Below are 23,656 nucleotides of genomic sequence, written 5' to 3' on the forward strand. Positions count from 1 at the left end.
CGCAGGACCCATTTGAGACAAGGTGTCACGGGTGGTGTGAAATTCTGGGCAGAAGTAGGGCAAGAATAATCACCAACTGCTCCTATCACAAAAGCCAGCTAGTTCGTTGCAATTAAATATAGCCTTGCAACCAGAGAGCTTTTTAAAGATGTAGCCCCCCCCCCCAGGGCCTGGAGGGAAAGAGCACTTGCTGCTCTTGAAGAAGATCTGAATTAAGTCCCAGCAGGCAGCAGGCAGCTCACAGCTGTCTCTAACTCTAGCCTGAAGGATACGACATCTCCAGCATCAACGGGAGCCTGTACTCACACACACAAACCCCTACTCACAACTGAAAATAATAAAACATAAAAGAGATCTTCATCCAAATTAAAATAATAAAATAAAGAAAAGGAAGTCTGCTGGGAGCCGTCCTGGGCAGTGGGCAGGACCCAGTCCAGGATGTAAAGAGTTGGTGAGGGAAGGAAGTGAGCCAGGCCTGACTGACTGTCGGCCAAGCGCTTCCTTATTTATAAAGAATTTAGTAAGCAGGGATATGTTCACGTTGTTCTGAAACATTGATCATACCATTTTTGGTTCTGGACGTGTGTTTTACTTCCTTTTGCTCATATTTTAGACATCACTGATAAACTATGACAGAACAGAATTATCATTTCCAATCATTTCCCCTCAAGTTTTGACATCATTGATAAACAGTTATTATTTTTACTCAGTAATCCCATAACCCAATTTTTAAGGATCTAGAGGCATATGACAAGCTGTTCTCAGGCTGGTTTCTTCTGTGGCTACAAGGACATTTGACCAAAACAATCTTCAAGCCATCCCAGGCATGCTGCCATGTTCCAAGCTGTGTATTATTAACTCTTAATGGTCAGAGTGCCCAAGAAATATCCTCAGGCCCAAACTGCTGCAGTTATTATTCAAATTCTGGCATAAACAATGTTTATATTTTATGTCTTTATAGAATACTTTTATCATCTTTCTACCTCATTCATTGCCCGTCAGTATAAGTCTCTATTAGGACAGAGGTAACGTCAGCTAATCTAACTACAAGAGGTATATCAGCTATATCATCGCCTGAGTGTACATCTGAAGATGCTGGTACTCTGAACTGTGGCCAACTCCTCTAGCCCACTGAATCTTGTTGATCTTTTTAAGTTGACTTTGTTTTGATTATCTTGTTCCTAAGTAGGAACAGGGACAGATGTTTCAAAAATGTCTCATAGAGACCTCTGGTTTCTTTATGTTTGTCACAACCTCCAAGGCGTAAGGAAGACCTTCAAGTAGATACGGATATCTCCCTAAAGCAGGGGAAATAGTATGTTTAGGACTGTCCTGGGGAAACTTGGAAATAGCATTCCTGGGAGAAGGCATAAATGATTTATAAGACATTTTTTATTAATCTAATGTTTCTAAAGACTCCAAGTATGCAACAGAGATCTGTGGTTCCCCTCCCCTCCTCCCCACCCCAGCAGGTGGCAGCAGCCTGCCTGAGATGCTGCAGGAAGGAACTGGAGTCCATGTAAGAGCAAGTGTGTAATTCACAGTCCTGTCCTGCAGAGGCTGGAGCCATGAGCTGCTCTATGCTTCCATCACCTGGGGCTTCACCTCCGACTGTCAGATCAGCCACATCTGCCACCAAGGCTTCTTAGCTCTTCACAGACGATTCCCAAGGGGACTCAAAGGCACACTGGTGGCCATGGACTTGAAAAAGGTAGAGAACCTCTGAGTATCAGGATCAAGGCTGACATGACAGGATCATGGTGACCCCCACATGACCCTGGGTTATGTAGGTCAATGGAGTGAACTTTGGGGTCTCGGTGGGGACTCTCAGCTGGGTAGTCTGCAGGCTCAGCTTACCAGAGGGGCTGATTTGAGGTCAGCATAAGCAGGTAACTATTACTTAAACACAACTCTCAATATGAGTTATTTCAGCTAATAAGAAAGCTTGGGTTTAGTACTCTTAATGTCAGGCAGCCAACCTCCCTGCTACCTGAGATAGGTTGCTATGCAACCCAGACTTGTTCTATTTTCTAGATCTCTGCCTCAGTCTCCTGAGTGTGGGGATTACAGGCATATGCCACCATCCCAGCTCAATCTCTCTGAGCCAGTTACCAAACACAATGATTGGCTGTTTTCTCTCTCTCCTCCTCTCTTTCTCTTTTCTTCACTATAGAGTCTTGCTATATTGCTCAGGTTAACCTAACTCCTAGGTTAACACTTCAAAACTATATTTCATTTTAATAGTATGTGTGTCCATGTTCTGTGTGGATTTGTATACGGACCTGTGAGTTGAGAGGCTTCAGATCCCTTAGGGCTGGAGTTACAGGCAGTTGTGAGATCCCTCATGTTGTTGCTGGGAACAAAACTGAGTCCCCTAGAACAGCAATACATACCCTCAACCACCTGGTCATCTCTCCAGCCCCACACTTTTTAAAAAATAAAAATAGTTAAGATGAAGAATTTTATAAAAGATATGAGCTTACCAAAGGCAGCCAGAGACTGAAAGGTGTGTGCCCTCTCAAACTTTGATCCAAGCTCAAATGTGAATGCTATGAGATGTGATTTGTCCATAAACAACAACAAAAATAATAAACAAAACAAAAAAAACCTTTTATGGTCACTGAGTGATGTCTGGCTATTGCTGGGACACTCATTTGGTTTTGTTGGGTTACAGGGACTACAGGCAAAATAATCTTAGAATTTTAAAACTTCACATGGGTGATGGCGGCAGCCTATGCCTTTAATCCCAGCATTTAGGAGGCAGAGGCAGGCAGATCTCTGAGTTCAAGCCCAGTCTGGTCTTCAGAGCAAGTTCCAGGACAGTCAGAATTACACAAAGAAACCTTGTCTCAAAATCTCAAAAAACCAAAAATAAATAAATAAGTAATTTTTTTTTTCGAGACAGGGTTTCTCTGTGGTTTTGGAGCCTGTCCTGGAACTAGCTCTTGTAGACCAGGCTGGTCTCGAACTCACAGAGATCCGCCTGCCTCTGCTTCCCAAGTGCTGGGATTAAAAGCGTGCGCCACCACTGCCCGGCTAAGTAAATTTTAAAAATTTAAATTTTTCTACTGTTCCCACTCAGTTACAACTGTCTTCTAAGTGGAGAAATCAGTCCATACACTTCCGTGCATGCAACCAGTTTTATCACAAAAAGCTGGGACCAAGACACTGACTTTGGAGAATATGATGACTTTCTTCAGTGACAACTGCCCTCTGTTCATGCTAACTTCCTCCTACCCAAAGGTTAGTCAGCCAACCCGAGTCCAGAGCAGGAACGCGGCTTAGCAGGTTCTCAAAGAGCACTCAAAGGGCAAACGACCAGAACCCAAGAATACCAGCTTTTTCTACTCTATGTAGCTCTTAGGTACCCTAAGGTTTAGGGTACCCTCTGCGGGCTCTGGGGGAAGGGTCTGCTAGGCTTTCTGGCTTGTATTGCAAAGCATCACGCGAACTGGTCGCACGCATTGCCACGACACCGCCTTAGGCACAGAAGCAGAAGTCTGGTGCAGGACCCATCTCTCTTACCGGATTGGAGAGGCTCAAAGCAGCCACAGACCTGCAAGACTCGGGCTTCGGTAAAGCGTGGGGTCACAGCAAGGGCCTGTGGCCACTTTTTCCCTCAATCTTCGGGCTTGTGACCTCACGCCGGTTACCTCGCCCTTGGCTGCCATGGCCTGAGGCATCTCAAGTCTTGAAGAAGTCAGCTCCGGGAACCCCGGCATCTCCATCTCCTTCAGGTATTCTCTGGGTCTGGACCCACAGCAGGAGTTCCCACCCTGAGTGGTGTGGTCCAGTGTGTTTCTGATCTGAGGCCACTATGGCTAGGATGGTCTCCATAAATTCCCACAACGACGGACCTTTAGCACCTTGGCAAGAAGAGGGCGTTTTCTAGGACGAAGGCACACCCACCTCGAAAACTTCGTTCCGATTTGCTTGGTCCAGGATTCCAGTTCCGCCTCCTTAGACAGTTGGGCAAATCGCGCCACCGACGCCAATTGCGTCCCTGTTGCAGCCGCCAATCCGATGGCGGAGAGCGCTTTGGCCCTCGCGAGTTTCCGTCGCCGGGAAGGCAGAGGGGTGTGTCGCGCCTGCGCACTTCGTCGATCCACGGCGCGTGGTGCCTGCCAGGATCCCCACGCGAGTCACGCTCGAGTCCGGAGCGGACCCCCGAGGGCGCACTGCGCTTGTGGACCATGTCGTGGCTCTTTGGCATCAAGGGCCCCAAGGGCGAAGGCACGGGGCCTCCGCTGCCTCTGCCGCCCGCGCAGCCCGGGGCGGAAGGTGGCGGCGACCGCGGTGCCGGAGACCGGCAATCGCCCAAGGACAAATGGAGCAACTTCGACCCCACGGGCCTGGAGCGTGCGGCCAAAGCGGCGCGCGAGTTGGAGCACTCGCGTAAGTGCGCGGGCTTGGCTTGGGAGGTTTGCCTCGGAGGCGCCAGTGGTTTCTGCGAGTTTGGTCCTCTTGGTGTCTCAGCAGCGAAGTGTTCTGTCTGCAGCCCTGCTTTGCAGGTGACACGAACGGCCTGGTAGTCACGTGGCCGTAGCTATCCTGCATTTCAGGAGATCCAGGTTCTGTCACCCTCTTGCACTTGGTAGCTGTCAACGCGGCAGAAGAGGCCGTTTTAGAGAGGCTTTTCGAGAGGCTCGAGTTGCGTGTGCCAGTGCTGGCCTTGGTTACTGCTGGGCCCTCTTGCTGCCTCCACGTGGGTCCAGGCCAAAAAGGCATGACCAGGTCAGGTGATCCGTGCTGTAATTGGTTGTAATCACCCACTTAATAAAGGGAGCAGTTTTGAAAGGCATTTGGTTTTAGCCAAAAGACAGTAGAGTCTGCATTGGTTGTTGGATAATAGCACTCCACTGTGGAACGTGACGGGAGGGTACCTGTAAAAGTTCCCTTGGAGCCAGCGTTTCCCCGCAAATATCCATTCTGCTTTGATGTTGAGAGTTCGTGCCAAATATAATATAAGGGTTTTTGTTTGCTTGTTTTTAAAAGACTGTTGACCCTGGCTGGAACTCACGTAGTTCAGGCTGGTAGATCCACCTGCCGCTACCTCTAGACCAGGCTGGCCTGGAACTCAGAGGTCCGCCTGCCTCTGCATCCCGAGTGCTGGTATCAAAGGCCTGTGCTGTCACTGTCCAGCTGCTTGATTTTTTTTCCCCCTGAGACAGGGTTTCTCTGTGTAACAGCTCTGACCTGGAGCTCTCTCTCTACCAGACTGGCCTGGAACTCAGAGATCCGCCTGCCTCTTTGCCTCCTGAGTTTGCGCCACCAGCACGCGGCTATTTGAAATCTTTTTAAGAGCTGGAAATGGGGGCTAGAGAGACAGTTCAATGACTAAGAGCACCTGTTGCTCTTGCAGTGGACCTGTGTTCAGTTCTGGGCGTGCATACGGCAGCTCACAGTCTTCTTTAACCCAGTTTCGGGAGACCCAAGGACCTCTTCCGGCTCCTGAGGGTACCAGGCATGTTCCTGGTGCACATACATACATTCAAGCAAGCACTCAAACACATAAAATTAAAAACAAAGCAAAACCTGAAGTGTAGGAGGTGTTGAATAAATACTGATTGAAGGAAGGATGCTGTCCGTCAAGACAGGGTTTCTCTGTAGCTTTGGAGCCTGTCCTGGAACCAGCTCTTGTAGACCAGGCTGGCCTCGAACTCCCAGAGATCCGCCTGCCTCTGCCTCCCGAGTGCTGGGATTAAAAGCGTGCGCCACCACCGCCTGGCCTGTCGGTCTCAGTTTTGTGTTTTTGCATGGGTTCTGTTTTTTAAAGATTCTCTCGGGAAACCCTAATTTAGATAGGCACAATATGCAGAGCCCTTCAGAGACGGTCTGGCACTTGGTGAGTCAATTCTCTGTTCTTGTGGGGCTACACCAACGTTTTTTTTTTTTTTTAATATTTATTTATTATGTATACAATATTCTGCAGGTCAGAAGAGGGCACCAGACCTCATTACAGATGGTTGTGAGCCACCATGTGGTTGCTGGGAATTGAACTCAGGACCTTTGGAAGAGCAGGCAATGCTCTTAACCTCTGAGCCATCTCTCCAGCCCCTACACCAACGTTTGAGAGGCAGAGGCAGACAGAACTCTGAGTTTGATACTGGGCTGGTCTACATAGTGAGTTCCAGGCCATCCAGGGTACACAGTGAGATCCTGTCAAGTCTTGGGCAGTGGTCTCGGAGCCCTGCTGACTCAAATCCCCATAGAGACATTCAAAGCCTTCAGATTTTGGACCAGGATCATCTCTTTTGACTTAGCAGAGGTAATAATCTCAGTGATTGGGTTGGAATGAGGGAAGGTGGATGGTTTTCAAGGCATTTCCAGTGTTAACAGACCTGACAGATGACCCAATGTCCTGTTACAGGGTTATGTAGGGGACACTTTTCTTGGTGATTCCTGGGCTGGTGGAGGGTCACTCTTTAGGCACACCTAGAATTTCAGACTTGAATCTCGGCTCTCAGTCCCATTCCTACAGTCTGTTACTGAGTTACCGTCCTTCTCTGCATCCCGGCTACTCTTGCATATCTGTTGCTATCTAGGTGCCCACACTGCAGTCCTGAAGCTCTGGCCCAGGACATTCTCCCCTGGGTTCAGTGCCTCGGCCTCTACTCTGCCTTAACAGAGATCTCTTTTCTGGGCCAGCAGCACCTCCTGTGGGTTCTACAGGCCCCATCAGAGTCCTCTTCTTGTAGGGTAGTCTCAGGTGGGCCCTAAACTTGTGCTGAGAACTTACCTGTTCTGTCTCATTTCACATGAAAATAGAGACCTTAGCTGAGCTTGCCAAAGTCACATGAAGAATAAACAGGAGCTGGAATTTGGTCCCGGGTTTATTGGACTGTGACATTCCCATACCTGTCTACTTTGCTGAGATGGGGCCCCAGGAGTATTGCTCTCCCCAGCCCTTTCCTGTTAGAGTCTCAGGGGTTCCCATGGTCTGCTAAATTCTTGGCTTCAAAGCTTACAACTTGAAGTAGGGTAGACTGTGCCTTTTTGCTATCTCTCTTCAGGTATGAGTTCTTTTGTCTTCCATCCTGGTCACTGAAGACCAGAGAGTCTAGGAGGAGGTGGTCTTGGAAGGTCCTTCTCAAGCTCTGACACTGCTACCCACTGGTGGAGTTCATGCCAAACTGTGTGCTTTGTGAATTGATCCCAGATACCAGACATTTGCCATGGACATCTAAACCTGTGAAATATTCTTACCGTGATACCCCTCTCTTAGGCCGTGTTCCCTCCAGATACCCATGTTAAGCTCTGGTTAATGGCGTGCTTGTTACTCAAAAGTAACGTGCAGAGATTGTAGCTGCCCTTGAAGACTTCAGAAATATAAACAGCCAGCACTTTAATCCCAGCACTTGGGAGGCAGAGGCAGGCAGATCTCTGTGAGTTTGAGTGATCATCATTCCCATGGTTTCTGTGTTAGAAAATTTCACAATGAGGTATTGGTAAGAGAAAACTATCAAGGAAGGTTTGGAGACCTGATGCTTAAACCTCTTTAGAGTGTACTAGAAGTAAAGCTTTTCCTACTGTATCTAAGTATTGACAAACATCAGTACCATCTGACACACAGAACACAGAAGACATAACCTAGGTGCGTTGTCTGATATCTGATCCTTACTCATCCTTTTCTGCTTGCATATTTCTTTAATATCATTAATGGATACAGATATGGACACCAGCCAGAGCTCTGCTTCCCTGATTGGAAAATGCCTGGCTTGTTATTGCTCTACAACCCCATCGTGGATGATTGTGCTGTGGTCTTTCTGATGGTGTTCTCAGCAGTGTGAGGATCCCCTGGGGATGGGGCCTGAGCTTTCACCAAGCTCTTACTGTCTCATCTCCATCACTTCTACAAAGTTTCATGGAATCCAGGCTAACTCAAACTCACAACGCAGCTGAGGGTGACTTTGGACTCCTTATCCTCTGGCTTCCACCCTCAGAATATTAGGATGACAGGCATGCACATTACACCCAATTTTGTGTGGTGTTAGGGGTCCAACCTGGGGCTTTGTGTAACCTGGGCAAACTTAACAACTGAGCTGCATACCCAAACTCACCAGGCTCTGCTGGAGATGGGGCAGCAGCTTTGAAGGGAGAGGTCGTTGTAGGAGCCTGGAAATAATTCAGGATTGAGTGTTGTTTCTCGGAAAGCCCTTGGCATGAGAGAGAGGTCTGTTGTGGGCCACACAGATGTGCCTACTGTTAGTAGACTAACACCCTCTCTCCTACGCTCCTACAGGTCATGCCAAGGAGGCACTGAGTCTTGCGCAGATGCAGGAGCAGACACTGCAGCTGGAACAGCAATCTAAACTCAAGGTGAGTTGTGGGCCGGTGCCATGAGGGTGTGAGAACCAGTTCACAGATGACAGACCTATGGATGTGTCCTCCTTTTGAGGGAACTAGGGGACGTAAGAACAGGATGCTGAGTATATGGCTGTGACTCTGTAGTAGAGGTGCTTGCAAGGGAAGGTGTAGGTGAGGGTGTCTTGACTTCTTGAAGGCAGGGGATCGTTCTTGAAATTCTTTTGTTTTATGTTTTTGTCGTTTATTTTGAGACAGGTTTTTTTGTGTTTGTTTTATTTTTGTTTTTAAAGATAGGGTTTCTATGTGTAGCCCTGGCTGCTCTGGTCTCAATTCTCTAGACCAGGCTGGCCTTGAACTCAAGAGATCCTCCTGTCTGCCTCCTGAGTACTGGGATTAAAGGCAAGCGTTACTACCTCTTAAGTGCAAAGATTTCAGGTAGTCCACCACACCTAATTTTCACTTCATTACTCTGCACTTGGAAGAACCTCTAGAAGCTGGATGTGCACACCCTTTAATCCCAGCACTTAGGTGGCAAAGGCAGGTGGGTAGCTGAGTTCCAGTACAATCTGGGATACACAGAAACCCTGACTTGAAAAACAAACAACAAAACCTAAAAGAAGAACCCCGTCAGAGTTTTCGGTGAGCATGGAGCGGGCTCCATCCTTAGTCCTTGTCTGCTAATACAGTAACTTGTGACATGAGCTCAGGGCAACGGAGTAGCATCCTGATCTCTGCTTGCCTGGTCTCGTCCGTGCGCGGAGAGCTGTGAGCCCACTGAGGGGATGAGTATCTGTCCAGACTATGATTTAAAGTTGTCTTCTGCCTTATCTCAGCCTGTTGCATGGACCAGTTGGCATGGCCTTTGATGCTGCCATCTTGTAGTCTGTAGCACCATGGAGTGGGCTGTGGACAGTGTGAGCCTTACAGGGTACGCCTGTGTTCTGCAGGAATATGAAGCCGCTGTAGAGCAGCTGAAGAATGAACAGATCCGCGTGCAAGCCGAGGAAAGAAGGAAAACTCTGAGTGAAGAGACCCGGCAGCACCAGGCTGTAAGTGCACAGGCAGCCGCTTCTGCCAGGGGTACAGGAGTGGGGATGGGACATTGAGATGCCACTCTGACTAGCTGAGGGTGGTAGTTGTACTAGGACCTGGACCACGATTGTAAAAATAAACAAAAACAATGACCCCTAAACATAGACTCCTTGGTACAGAGCCATCCTGCATCTGCATGTTTGCGGAAGGTGGCAGCTCACCTGTGGCTTACTCAGCAGCCACTCCAGGGTGGGTCCAGGTCATCTCTGATCCTTCCAGAAGCTTCTCCAGCCACAGTGTGTCTTTACTTCCGTCTTCTTCCCTAGAGGGCCCAGTACCAGGATAAGCTGGCTCGACAGCGCTATGACGACCAGCTGAAACAGCAGGTAAGCGGGGCACACCTGAGAGCTTTGCTGCCCTTGCAGTAACTAGGGGACGATGCAGCCGAGCTCATGGGCAAGAATGCAACTGTTGCTGGTCCTGGGTGAATTTTCTGACATTGGTAGGCCCTGGCATGTGTATACTTACGGGCCTGTGTACACAATGAACACGCCCAGACACACACCTGAATGCAGACATACTCTACATGTTGCCATGTGTACAGGCATGTTCAAGCACATACACAAGCCCATGCACAGAATTTCTTATGCTTCCACGACAGAGGTGGGTTTTTCAGTTACTCTTGAGGGTTCTTGCTAGATGGACACCTGTCTAGCAAGGTCAGTGAATGGTGGAGGACAAGGTCCCTGGGTAATTCAAAACCTGGATAGGCCTCCTTTGCTCCATGCTGGCTCCCTGTCATAGGGAGCTCATCAGCCTTGGGCTTGTGTTCATGTTTGTTTGCTGGGGCATTATAGCTGTTACTCTCAGTAGGCACAGATCAGAATTCTATAGAGCAGAGATGCAGACCCTGGGGGTCTTGGAACCACATTACTGAAGCTGCTATAAGGGCTGCTTCTGCCCCAGCAGGTGGGGCAGCTCTGAAGCCAGTCCCTTAATGTGTGCATGCCCTGGGCCAACAGTAGATGTGCCTGCACGGGAGTGTACCAGCTGGAGCCCCAAGACAGTTGGGTTTCCTCTGGTGGGCAGATGCATTCCTGACTCAGCAGCTCCAGTCTGTAGGCTTGGTTTTGGTTCTGATTTTCAAGAGCTTTTACATGTTCTGTGCCTTCTTTCTCAGCAACTTCTGAATGAAGAGAATTTAAGGAAACAGGAGGAGTCTGTGCAGAAGCAGGAGGCCATGCGTCGAGGTAGGTGGTCACCAAGGATGGGTGGCTTTGTTGGGCATCTTAGTCCTTAGGAAACACCTGCACAGAGGCTCACTGAGACCTCAGCTAAGGGCTTTGACACCAGACAGCGCTGGGTGCTGTGGTTACAAAGAGCTAACTCTCAGCAGAAGCTTCATCTGTAGCCTCGCCCCTGAGCAGAAAGTTCTGGGACACGTTGATTTGGATAGGAACTTTGCCTGGCCTTAGCTCCTGTGTTAGAGCTTCATTCATTAGGCCAACCTGCAGGAACATTTCCTGTCTCCAGGAGTCTGTCAGGAAGGGTTTGAGGCAATCTGTTGGTATCATTGTGATAGTGTCTTAGTGCTTGGTATTTGGTTCTTATTGCTGACAGAAACGGCACACATTGTTGCATCTCGTGCCTTTTCTGGTATTTTGGTTAAATGTCAGTATAAGTTGGTTTTTCTTGTGATTATCCATATTTTTGTTTGTTATTAAAATATGTCATCCCAAGGGTGGTCCAGGCTATTTCAGGGATCCTTGCTCTGCGGTAGGGGTTGTTCGCTGTGACACTGTTGCTTTTGGTCCATGCAATATCTAGGCCTGTGTGTGCATGTCAGTGTGGGCAGCGGCAGGCACAGTATGAGCTGAAGACCACTGTCTTTGCCTTTCCCTGGGGCAGCCACTGTGGAGCGAGAGATGGAGTTGCGACATAAGAATGAGATGCTGCGGGTAGAAGCTGAGGCCCGAGCACGGGCCAAGGCTGATCGAGAGAATGCAGACATCATCCGGGAACAGATTCGCCTCAAGGCTGCTGAACACCGCCAGACCATCTTGGAGTCCATCAGGTAAGGATGCGGCCAGAGCCCAGGACCTGCTGTTCCAGGTCACGCTAGGAAGTTACTGGTGAAAGCCATGTGACTTTTCCCCCTCATGCAGGACAGCTGGCACCTTGTTTGGTGAAGGATTCCGTGCCTTTGTGACAGACTGGGACAAAGTGACAGCCACGGTATGTACTATCGTAGTTCACTATGGGAGAGCCTAGTAGGCGGTTCTGCAGCACAGTCTCTGGGGGCTTCCCTGTAAAGTTCAGCCCTGTTTCCTGCTGGCTATGAAGACATCTAGTATTTGGAGATATACTCAGCATAGATCAGGCACATGAGCTACAGCTGTCTTTGAGAACTGTAGTGAGACATGACAGAGTATGTGGACTCAAGGCATTTCAGACAATTCAGTCTTGTCTTAATCCATTTGATGTTGCTCTCGCAAGGTACCCTGTCGGGGCCAGCCTCGACAAGATTGCCTTTCTTCCAGAGTGGAGGCATTGGGAATCTAGAAATACAGTAAGGAATACAAAATTGCGAACAAAAAATAATAAAACGCAGAAACACAGGATAGATAGTATGGGGGGGAGGGAATTTCAGTGTCTACTTAAAATTTGTCCGCGTTTAATTTCCAACTGCTTAAAGTACCCCTGATCTCAAAGGGTAGGAGCAGAACAAAAGGGCTGCATTAATATACAAATTGAAAGTCATGGGGTCCATTCGTCACTCAGCCCTTGACTCAGGCCCTAGACCAAACACTGCTGGCAAACCACTCCTGGGTGGAATCCCAGTTATTTCCATAAAGGGAACAAGAACTTAGTTGGATCCTTAGACTCTTGTTTTAGGTGGGGGAACCAACTACTTCCTTATTTCAGGAGCAACTAGCCACACCTGTTGACAATAGCCTTGAGAGAGCAGAACTCTGATTTACAACTAGGTAGGACCTTTGTTTGAATTAGAAGCATAATAATCTCGAACTAAAAAGAAGTCCCAAAACTCGCTGACCTTTGCCCTCTTTGGGCCTCCGCAGTAGCAATGGTTGACTAACTTACAAATAAGAAGCTTCATCTGGTGTTGGGAAGTCTGAATAGGGCCACCTAATGGCTTCTACCAGGCCCTACTGTTGAAGGTTTCGCAAACTCTGCAGCATTGCTTGAGACTAAGCACCTAACACATAATTCTTGGAGGGACAAACCCCTCCTGTCCTGGCAGTGGCAGCCTACCTTTTTTGTTTGTTTGTTTTATGTGCACTGCGGTGAGGTTGTACGATCCCCTGGAACTGCAGACAGCTGTGGGCTTCCTTGTGGGTGCTGGGAATTGAACCCTGGTCCTCTGGAAGAGCAGCAAATGCTCTTAACCGCTGAGCCATCTCTCCAGCCCCAAGGCTTCAGACTTCTAATCCAGGAATAGATGTAGAAAAGGACCAGAATTCACTTTCACTTCCCAGTGTCCTTGGGAGAAGGTGCTGGTAAGGTTTTTCTTTTAATCTTTTTTTTTTTTTTTTTTTTAAACAGGATCTCTCTATTATGTAGCTCTGATTTTTGTAGGATTGGCTGTCCTGAAACTTGCTATGTAGACCAGGCAGTCCTCAAACTCACAGATCCACCTGTCTCTCCCTCCTGAATGCTGGGATTAAAGGTGTTGCCACCATGCCCAGCTACCTGCCATTTTTGGTAGTGTGTTCCCAGCCAATTCTATGAGGCAGGAGGTGGTCTGTGAGGTAGGAGGTGGTCTGAGACATCTTCGGGGTCACGGATGACTTCATGCTAGGTGCTGGGGTTGACCAGCTAAGGGGAATGTTGAAAGCACATTATTTTATTATTCGGGATGCTGGGGGGTAGAACCTAAGGTCTTAGGAATGCTAGACCGGAAGTCACCAGTAAACCGCAGGCCAGTCTGGGAGATGCGCCCTCTTCGTGGAGCTGCTCGGTCTGCCAGTATATTACCACTTAAAAGGAACTCATGGTTTGTGGTTAGCCTAGTTTTCTAAGAATAAAGTTTAACTTTTTCAATGGTAAGAATCGTGGAAGGCAAGAAAGACTTGTTAGGGAGTATCCAGCCACGTCCCGCCACGCCCCACCATGTTCCACGTTCTTATAGCCTTGCTCTGATGGACAGTCCCCTGAGATATGCAAGTGAGCATTGACTAACTGTAGTGTAGGGTTGGGGTCCAACCAGGATCCGGCATAGGCTACGGTAAGATCTTAGCTGCTCTTGGGCACAGGATGAACTGTGGGGCAGAGGTGCGGCTCTTCCGTTCCAGGTGGCTGGATTGACACTACTGGCTGTTGGAGTCTATTCTGCCAAGAACGCTACTGCTGTTGCTGGTCGGTACATTGAGGCCCGCTTGGGAAAGCCCTCCCTGGTGAGGGAGACCTCCCGCATCTCAGTGCTGGAGGCACTGAGGCATCCCATTCAGGTATGGCCACAATAAGGTTCCACATCCTTGCCAGGTTCCTTCCCGTGTCACAACAAGTGTGCACCTTTCTCTGTCCTCCCCTTTTACCCGACAACGTTACTGCTTTCTCTTCCCTGCTGGCATGGGTGTTTGCTCATGACTGTGCTGTACCGATGGGGCCTGTTGAATCAGTGTTATCTGATTATATGACTGCTCCTGGTCTGCTTTAGCTGTTCACGTCCTGAGGTCAGAGGTGGGAGAGTAGCCTAGTGTCTAGCTCCCTCCCTTAGGCTGAACTGCTCTCTGCCCTCTCTGACGTCTCTTCAGATGCTCAGTACATGTAGGTGGGAAGATAAAAACCTATAGTAAAGAGAGGATAATCACCAGGCCCCACAGTAGATACTGTTGCTCCGGCTTTGATACTGAGTAGCTAATCTTGAGCTCTTGGGTGCAGTCTTCATGGTGGCTGTCCTGCCAGCTGTGACGGTTTCCCCTACAGGTCAGCAGGCGACTGTTCAGCAGACCCCAGGATGCACTGGAGGGCGTCATCCTCAGTGTAAGTCACTGTGGCGGCTGTGGTTTGGAAAGCCTTGTGGGCCCAGGGAAGGGATAGCAAAGCTTGACCAGTGTGTTTGTGATCCTTATGCTTGTGGCTTTGGGGTCCTGAAATACGAGTTACTGTAACATATTCATATATTTCATAGGCCAGTCCAGTGTCCACAGTGACTAAGCTTCACTAGAATACCTGTGGTCCTTCCACTTCCTAAGGCTGTCCGTAGGCTGGGAGACCAGGTCCCCAAACCTCATCTTTCTCTGGCAGCCTAGCCTGGAGGCACGGGTACGAGATATTGCCATCGCGACAAGAAATACCAAGAAGAACAAAAGCCTGTATAGAAACATTCTGATGTATGGACCGCCAGGGACTGGCAAAACCCTGTTTGCCAAGGTAAAAATATCTGGCTGTGACTGTGGTGGGACTGGGTGCTGCTGGGCAGGATCGGCTGGTGGAGCTGTGGGCCTGCGAGTCTGGGAGGGAACATCTGCTCTGTTTCCCCACCTTCCTTGCCCAGAAACTCGCACTGCATTCAGGCATGGACTACGCCATCATGACAGGCGGGGACGTGGCCCCCATGGGGCGGGAGGGTGTGACCGCCATGCACAAGGTCTTCGACTGGGCAAGCACTAGCCGACGAGGGTGAGCATACAACCCCCACACACACGGTTTCCCACTAGGGGCCCACCAGGTATCTAACAAGTACCCTGCTGTCTCCCCACTGTCTTGTCCTTGATACTGTGTGGGAGGCCATGGGTAACCTCTAGATTCTGAAGACATGTAGGAGTGGGTGCTTATTCTGAAGGCTCCATTAGAAAAAAAATGTCAATCTGGTCCCCAGGCTTCCCGTACAGTAACACTGGCAGATATGATTGCTGTCAGGAGTGAGTGGCTAGCTCAGATGGGGAGAGGAGTGGATGTAGGCCTTTCTGACTGTTGGCTGAGGACATCCCAGCTCATGCAGCATGGCACAGCTGGTTATAACTGCCCCTGGCATTGCCCCCGTACCTTGATGTGTCCTCGGCTTTGGTCTTTGCCATTTTACCTTGAATAACTACCTTATTCTACCTGGACATGAGGCCTACTGAGATCTGTGGGTAGGAGGAGTGTTCCTCTGCCTAGCATATCCCATCAGAGCTGCAGCTGGGTTCTCAGCATTAGGGTTCTTGAAACTGTGAGCTCTGTTTCCCTTGGGTCAGGGTGTTAAGAGCCCCTGACAGGGTGAGGCTTGTGTTCTGTGGGGCATCTTCTCCCAGGGGAATGCACTATACTTCCTTCCTATTGCTTCTGGGAGCTTCCAGGTGTTGGCTTGTAGGATCCCAGCATCCCCTTGCCTGACCACCCTCTGGTTCACAGCCTCCTGCTCTTTGTGGATGAAGCAGATGCCTTCCTCAGGAAGCGAGCGACTGTGAGTACCTGGAACCCTGTCTCTCAGTGGGGATTGTTCAGAGCTGGGTGCACTAAGCCAGCCGAGCAGGGGACCAGCCTAGAGGCTGCTGTGGCCTAGAGCACAGACCATCTAAGTCCTCATGCTGCGCTAGCTGAGATGCTGCTCAGTTGCTTTTCTTCCTAAATTTGAGGAGTTTGTCACTGAACCACGGTCTTGGAGATGCTAAACAACAGGAATCCAAATTCTGGCTGTCAAATTAGGCCTGTGTGTCTAACCCTTGCCCTACCTCCCAACAGTGTCTCCTGCGGACACTTTTCCTTGGCCGCGTGCAAAACTGCTCCTTAGGCTGGGGACTAATGCGGAACTTTCTTCCTGTAGGAAAAGATAAGTGAAGACCTCAGGGCTACTCTGAATGCATTCCTACACAGGACAGGACAGCACAGTAGTAAGTAAGTGCAGAAACTTCTGGGCATTGTTAGCCTCCGTCCTCACAGGGACCCGGGACATAATATGTGGGCAACTGTCTGGGGTGTCTTCATGTTCCTACCGGGATAGGCCCTGGAGGGTATGAAACATCACATCTGCTGGGTTAGTCCACAGGCCACCCCAGTTTGAGCGTCAGCTCACGCCTCTTGACATCAGCTGTCTACATGCACCTGGGCTGAGACTTTCCCACTAACTGAACATGCCCAAAGCCTGCTTTCAGGGCATGAAGCTAGAGTGTGTTTGCTCTTCCTGGGGGCAGATCCCAGGTATCATGTGTAGAAGGATGGAGTCTTGGTCCTTATCTGGACTACTGGGACTAGGGTAGCATCTTGGCCTTGAAAGGGACCCCAGTTTGAACTTTTGCCCAGAAGCCAGTGGCAGGGTGGATGCCTATGGTCAGACAGGCTCCTTGCTTCCAAGACAGGGCCCAGCCTTCTGATAAGTATGTGCCCATCCCCTCTTCCTGTGGCTGTAGTCTAGCCCAGGGCCAATGGGGAAAAGTGATTTGAGGACAACAACAGAACCTTGAGGTACTAGGTAACCTCAGTCGCAGGTCTTCCTGGGCTTCCCTAAGTTAAAAAGCTGCCACGGTCTAGAGGTAGATCAGTGCTTGAACACTCGTCTGGAATCTCTGGATTCAAATCCCATCTTAAAAAGAAAAGAAAGGAAAGGCAAGGCCTATAAGGGCAGGAGAAAAGGAAGAGCTGCCAAGTTGCATCCATCTATAAAGTTTACCTGCAGAGGTCCCTGGGTGACCTGTGATTGGACAAGCCCTCAGCATGTACTTTGTGGCCGCAGGTTCATGCTGGTCCTGGCCAGTAACCAGCCTGAGCAGTTTGACTGGGCCATCAATGACCGCATCGACGAGATGGTCTGCTTTGCCCTGCCACAGCGGGAGGAGCGGGAGCGCCTGGTGAGAATGTATTTTGACAAGTTTGTCCTTAAGCCGGCCACAGAAGGAAAGCAGTAAGTGTCACCCCGTGGGGTCCCCGGTTGACCTGGAACCTATCTGGGCACTTCATTTTCTTGGGGTTTAGGCCATCTGTGGGAGGTCATTCTGTACATGGGTCTGTCAAAGGTGGTTCTGTCATGGGGACCCTCAACCCTTCCTCCCATTGCTCTTTACCTGGGGACAGCTGCAAGTCTGTCAGGAGTCCAGTCTCGTGAGCTAATTTGAAGTGCGTGGGTCACTGACCCCTGGGTATCAAGGGAACGCATCATCCTCTAAGTTTGCTGAGTCTCTTTACCGGGTCTGGGGTAGGCAGTTAACATCCTCAGCTGTTGACTGGGTGACCTGGCTTTCTTCTGTGTAGCTGCAAAGCTGTCCTATCACTCCTGGAAGCTGCTCTGCAGCCATGTTGGGGGCAGGGATGGGGAGAAGCCCCTCGCTGCTGTGTCTAGCACACTTCCCACACCTCCTGTCAGCAGAGGCCGCTCCGCTTTCAGCTGTCTCCTGGGTCCCGGACTCCGTGGCATTCGGGCTTCACGTCCTGACCTGAATCCCTGCTGCTGCCTGAAAACATGGCTTAGCTCATCCCCCTCCGTACTGGCCAGGTCCTCTGCCTACTACTGGCCTCATAATTCCAGCCTCAGCTCAGGCATGCAAGTTTAATGTGTATTTCTGCAGCTTTTGGTCAGATTTTGTTGCTGGAAACTCAGATTACAGACAGGGCTCTTACTGTTCTTATCCAGAGATCTGCCTGCTCTGTTAGCATTTCATCGTTGGCTGAGATTTGACTACGCCTGCTGTGTGGGTGCGGACTGTGTATGTTTGGGTCTCGTGAGTAGACTTGAAGGCAGATTAGGAGAGTGTAGCCCCATTGGCCAACCTGCCTGGCTCCAACCTAGCCTCTCCTGTAGGTCAGGAGGGAAGGCTGAATTCACCTCATCCAACGAGGCTGTGCAGAAAACGGCCACGATGTCACCCTGATTGGGTGGTGTTGGACAGCCTTGCTCCCACCTCCCCAGCCCCCTTTGTGAAGAAGCTGTGGCAGCCCAGGCCCACTTGGGGACTTTTTCTCCAGACGCTTGAAGGTGGCCCAGTTTGACTACGGAAAGAAGTGCTCGGAGGTTGCCCAGCTGACGGAGGGGATGTCAGGCCGGGAGATTGCTCAGCTTGCTGTGGCTTGGCAGGTGAGTTAGGGTCCTGGAACTAAACCCACTCTGATCTCCCCACAGGGAGTTTTATTTTGAAGGATGTTCCCAGCGTGGATAACCATGTGGCCCTTGGTGCTACTAAGACCACCTCAAGGGCTGATGAGACTCAGGGAGGATGGGGCTGTATTCTTACTGGCTGAGCATGTGCTGGCCCAGATCTGGAGCTCTCACAGTCTTAGGGGTGTCAGGGTCTGGAGCAGATGTGCAGGGTCTCTAGGACTGACTGCTTGTTTGGGTTGGCCGTTAAGACAGTTGCAGACAAGTCCTGAGTTCTCGCTCCAGATCAGTAGATGTATAGATTCTGCCTTTTTTGTTTTGTTTTGTTTTTATTTCTGAGAACAGTTTCTCTATGTGGGTCTTGCTGTCCTGGAACTTCCACGGCAGTCCAGAACTTGGTTTTGAACTAGAGATCCATTCACCTGCCTCTGCCTCCCAAGTACCGGAATTAAAGGCATGTGTCACCACTGCCTGGCAAGAATATGTGCTTTTTAGGACAAGTGAGGGGGCAGGAATGTTCCCTCCTAGACTAGACAAGGATGCTGTTGGTGAGGGTACATAGGCCATAGTAGCCTTGTCAGTCCCTCAAACCTTGTTTTTTCCCTTGAACCTGCCTAGCCGCAGCTCCGTGGTCCTGCAGCAGGGAACGCCCATAGCAGGGCCAGGGCAGCTTAGGAATTTCAGCCCCTGGTGCTGTCAAGCCATGTTGATGGATTGATGGAATGGGGGTGCTATGGGCACTTCAACCTATGTGCCAACTTCACCGTGTCCTTGAGCCAACCGTCTGTAACCAGTGACAGCCTGGCCACTAAACCTTAGCAGTGTCTTTGGGGGACAGTCCTACTTAGGTTTGGACTTCGTAGCCTAACTGCAGCAGGGATGGTATTAGTGTAAACAGGCTAGCGTAGCTGCTACGATGTACATCTCCCATCGAAGAGTGCACCCTTCTGTGACCAGGGTGGAGAACAGGGAGCTTAGCGCAGTGTGGTAACCAAGAAACTGTGTCCTGTCTCCCCACAGCTCTGGGGGCCAGAGTACAATGGTCAGCATCAGCACAGTCAGATCTTGAAGAGGGTTCCTTCCTGGTTAATAGAGGTTAAGGTCTTGCTGGGTCTTCATGTAGCAGACAGCACGAGTGAGCTTTTTGTGTTTCACACATGAATTCCAAGGAACCAGGGACCCTTTCTGTGCCCTCATGTCAGTGAAATGCCTTCCTCTGAAGGATGATCTCGCATACATCTCCTAGGAGGATGAAATATGGGGTGATAGACTGAGCTCATTCAGCAGGCTACCTGGCTCACAAAGCTTCCACCAAGACAGCTCACCTCTTTCTCTTAATGTATTGTCAGAGTAGCAACAGTCCAAATAAACACCTTAGAGGGGAGAGTTGGAGATGCTCCCTGAGGGTCCTGTCTGGGTGGTTGGTCAGAGTGGATAAGGCAGGTCCATCTAGGCCATTCTCAGGAATGGGAGGTCCAGGAGGAATGGGAGATACAGGAGGATACCCAGGTGCTGCCTAGGTAGAATAGCACACACACCTGTGTGCTCTCGTTGCTTTCACATTACAAATACACTTTCTTGTTCTGCAGCCGCTATCCTCCAGGCATGTCAGGATAACGCAGTTCCTGCCCTTGTACCATGCCTGGTTTCTTTCTTTTATTTATTTATTTTTTTATGTGTGTTTTTGCTTGGATATACACCTGCATACCACGTGAGTATAGTGCCTGCAGAAGTCAGGAAAGGACATCAGAGGCCCTGGAATTGGAGTTACATTTGAGGTTTTGGGTTACTGTGTGGGTGCTGAGATCCTGGGTCCTTTGGGAGAGCATCCAGTGCTTTTAACCCTGCCCTCTCCTTCAGTCTTGAAGTTGTGGGTTTTTTTCTTGAATTGTAGGAACACCTCTCCTTCCAGAATGTGGATATTAACCTCTTATTAGATGTGTGATTTACAAATGTTTTCTTCTGTAGAGTATTTTATTTTATTTTTGTTGTTATTTTTAATTGTTGGTAATATTTTTTGATTGTTGGCCTGGAACTTGCTGTGTAGACCAGATGGCTGCAAATTCATAGAGAAGCCTCTGCCTCTGTCTTAGTGTACGAAACTTTTAAATTTTGGTGGAGTCTGGTTATCTCCTTTTTTCATTTTGTTGTCTATAATGTCACATTTAAGAAACCATTGCCAAGTAAAATATATGAGTGCACACACCTGTGACCCCAGTACTTTGGAAGCTAAGCCAGAGGATTGCAAGTTCAAGATCAGCCTGGGAAATGCAGTGAGAACCTCTTGCAGTTCAAAAATGAAATGAAAGCTGGGATGTAGCTCAGTGGGAGTGTCTGCCTCGAGTCTTCAGCCCTGGGCTGAATCCCCAGTGTCATAAAAAGTAAGAAGGCTGCCGTGGTTTGTCGTTCTGCAGTGAAGGGAGTTCTCTTGTTTGTTGAGACGTGGTCTCACTCTGTAGCCTAGGCTGGCGTTGAATGCTCTTACAGCTCTTCTTCCCCGGCCTCCCGAGGATTGGGATCACAGTGTGAGCCACCAGGCTGGGCTCAGGCTTTTGTTCTGTTTATTTGAGACAGGTTTTGCTCTGTGACTGGGCTGGCCTCAGCTGTCAGCACTTCTGTTTCAGGCTCTGGAACTTGGCAGCCCTGCTCATCAGGCCTGGTGGACTTTAGGTTCCTATGCCACCTGCCTCTGGCTTTGATGTCAGTGTGGAAGCTGCTATGGAGTGTCCCTTTCCCTTGCCCTTTTGTGTATACGTGGAGTGTCTGTGTGTATCTATGTGCTGCATGAATGCCTGGTGCCTACAAGGCTAGAAGAGGACATAAGGCTGGGAGTGGCAGCACACCTTTAATCCCAGCAGAGGCAGAAGCAGGCAGCTGGTCTGCAGCTTAGTCCACATAGTGAGTTCCAAGCCAGCCAGAGTTATATTTAGAGTCTCAAAACAAAAGAGTGTATTGATTTCCCTACAGCTGGAGTTACAGGTGGTTGTGTGCCACCCAGTGTTGGCGCTGGGGACTTGAACCTAGGTCTTCTGTCAGAGCCGTAAGTGCTCTTAACTGCTGAGCCCCTCTTTACTCGTTTTTGAGCTGGGGTCTTGCTACATTGCTTAGCCTGGCTTTGAACTTCACAGTCAAGCAACCCTGCCTTAGCTTCATGAGTAGCTGGTACCACAGGTGCACCGTTGCCCTAGTTAAACTTAAAAATAGTTTTGAATTTACAGAAAAGTTGCAAGATAGAGCAGAGGCACCATGCCCTTGTCTCTAGCAGGCTGTGAGTCTTGGCTCTGTTTCATAGCATTGTGTACCCCTGCCTTGGCTTGGTTGTAACCCCGGGTCAAGCCCAGGATACCCACAGCATGAGCCCTGATGTCTGTTCCAGTGTGCTTCACCTGTTCCTAGGCTGGCTGGTGGATGAGCCCGTGCGGCTCTACCGTTCCTCAGCTGGGTCCTTGGCAAGGTGTAGTCACTTAGAGGGCTGCCGCCCTGTCCATCCAACCAGGGCTCCAGTTACTTTTGGCCTTCAGTGAGGTTGAGCTGGAAAAGATTACCCTTGGCTTCCGACTACCTTGCAAAGTTAGTGGTCTGGCTCTAGGGCCAAGTCTTCCTCCCCAGTGAATCCTGATAGGACACTGGACCCTAGGTCATCTGTTCCTGACGGCTCCACTTGTCATCTCCTCACAGGTGACAGTCTTGGCAGAACCGTTTCTGTAGGGTTTGTTTGTCCTGGTGCCCGAGGAGGAACATTTTCTGCCTGCAGTTTTCTCTTCATTGTATTCAGGCATCCCAGGCCCTACTTCTTGTGCAGTGTTTGTGAGAATCCCTTGGCCTCGTCTTCAGGATTCTCCATACCTTTTTTGCTGATGCCTTTTGGAACATGCTCTGCTTCAAGCAGAAAACCAGCAGAAGTGTGGTCTCAGCCACCTGCGAGCCCTGGTCCTTTATAGTGTCTAAAGGGTACTACTTGACAAGTTCCGATACCTATTGGCTGGTCCTGGAGTGCCGTCCTCGGAGGGGGCATGCTCACGCGGTATGAATAGACACCAAGAGGAGCAGTTAGCCAGGGAGTACCACTTGGCTCTAATTAGAGAAACCTCATCCTGACATCGTTTGGTAGCTGCAGGAGGCCTGTAAGGTACACAGCTGCACAACCTGGCCTGAGTAGTCGCCGTGTGACCTGGTGTCTGCCTGAGCTGGAAAATGGAGCCAGAATCGCTAGGGGCTTCTGAGGTGCATTTGTGTCCAACTTGAGGGAGTTGCCTGTCTGTGTGTGGAGGAGCAACAACTGTTCAGGCTTTCATTTTAGAAAGTCATTGACAAAGTCAACAGAAGCAGCAGTGGGGATAGAAGTCCACTGATAAGCTCAGGAATGCCCATTGTGCCAGGGCCTAGGGCCTCTGGGTCCAGATTGAGGACCTGGGGCTTCCCTATGCAAGCAGCCAGCCTCTTCTTCTGTGCCCTCTTTCCTACCAGGCCATGGCGTATGCCTCTGAGGATGGGGTCCTCACGGAGGCCATGATGGATGCTCGTGTCCAGGATGCTGTTCAGCAGCACCAGCAGAAGATGCAGTGGCTCACGATAGAGAGACCCAGCCCTGAGGCCAGCAAGTCACCGTGTCCCTGACTCCTCAGCTGCGAGCTGGACCTGGATGCCTTGTGCACCTGGCCGAGGACACTGTTCCCCCCTCTTTTCCTGTCCTCTTTGGCCTCTCAGAGAGGCCAGCACTGTCACGAATGCCTTTGCCCAGCTGTGGGACAGGTGGTATCAGCTTCTCTGCCTCCCACGCCTCCTAGTCTGTTTCTCTCAGCGTGAGTGCTGGTGGAGGAAGGCAGACCCAGGAATCTACGAGCCCAGGTCAGAGAAGAGAGGAAGCCGAGTGGGTACCACAGGCCAGTGGCCGATTGTGCCAGCAGGACGGGGACCTGCAGGGACCAGGCTGACGGCAGGAAGGGCCTCTGCTTGCTGGACATTGGCCCTGCCCTGTACACATCTGTGCCAGGAACTGGCCCAGTCCTCATTTGGTGAAGTGGATCTGGTGCTAGACTGGCCCTGGCCGGTGTTATCCGGGATTCAACGCTGCCACCTTCCCCTGGACTGGACCTTTTAAATCCAGACTCTAATAAAACTGTGACTGATTTGCTGTTTCTGTCTCTTGGCTGAGGTATGTGTATGGAGGTGTCTAGATGAAGGAGCTCTCAGTAGCCCCTGGAGTCAGGGGTGATGGAAGAAGCAGAGGCTGGAGCTTTCTGGAGAATTTACTGGCCAGGCAGGGTGGGCTTCACAGTGAGGGCT

General features: G+C 50.0%; 1 protein-coding gene across 1 annotated transcript; it reads left to right on the forward strand.

The window, feature by feature from the left end:
- The first annotated feature begins 4,078 nt into the window (after positions 1–4,078).
- LOC126493200 (ATPase family AAA domain-containing protein 3) lies at positions 4,079–23,506 on the forward strand. Its single transcript, XM_050130095.1, has 16 exons — positions 4,079–4,395; positions 8,243–8,319; positions 9,255–9,356; positions 9,666–9,725; positions 10,520–10,589; positions 11,248–11,413; positions 11,505–11,574; positions 13,653–13,808; positions 14,287–14,343; positions 14,608–14,733; positions 14,858–14,982; positions 15,697–15,748; positions 16,109–16,179; positions 17,015–17,182; positions 18,241–18,349; positions 22,838–23,506. Exons 1-16 carry the CDS (start codon positions 4,194–4,196, stop codon positions 22,985–22,987), a joined length of 1,761 nt encoding a protein of 586 aa, XP_049986052.1. The 5' UTR covers positions 4,079–4,193; the 3' UTR covers positions 22,988–23,506.
- Positions 23,507–23,656: the final 150 nt, after the last annotated feature.

The sequence above is a fragment of the Alexandromys fortis genome, unplaced genomic scaffold, assembly GCF_014885135.2.
Source record: "Alexandromys fortis isolate MF-2015 unplaced genomic scaffold, M_Fortis_MF-2015_v1.1 scaffold_330, whole genome shotgun sequence".
In the NCBI taxonomy this organism is placed as follows: domain Eukaryota; kingdom Metazoa; phylum Chordata; class Mammalia; order Rodentia; family Cricetidae; genus Alexandromys; species Alexandromys fortis.

Coding starts and splice junctions, on each gene's coding strand:
- LOC126493200 (XM_050130095.1), top strand. CDS start 4,194: ATGTCGTGGCTCTTTGGCATCAAGGGCCCCAAGGGCGAAGGCACGGGG. Junction 9,726..10,519: donor ACGACCAGCTGAAACAGCAG/GTAAGCGGGGCA, acceptor CTTCTTTCTCAG/CAACTTCTGAATGAAGAGAA. Junction 11,414..11,504: donor ACCATCTTGGAGTCCATCAG/GTAAGGATGCGG, acceptor CCCCTCATGCAG/GACAGCTGGCACCTTGTTTG.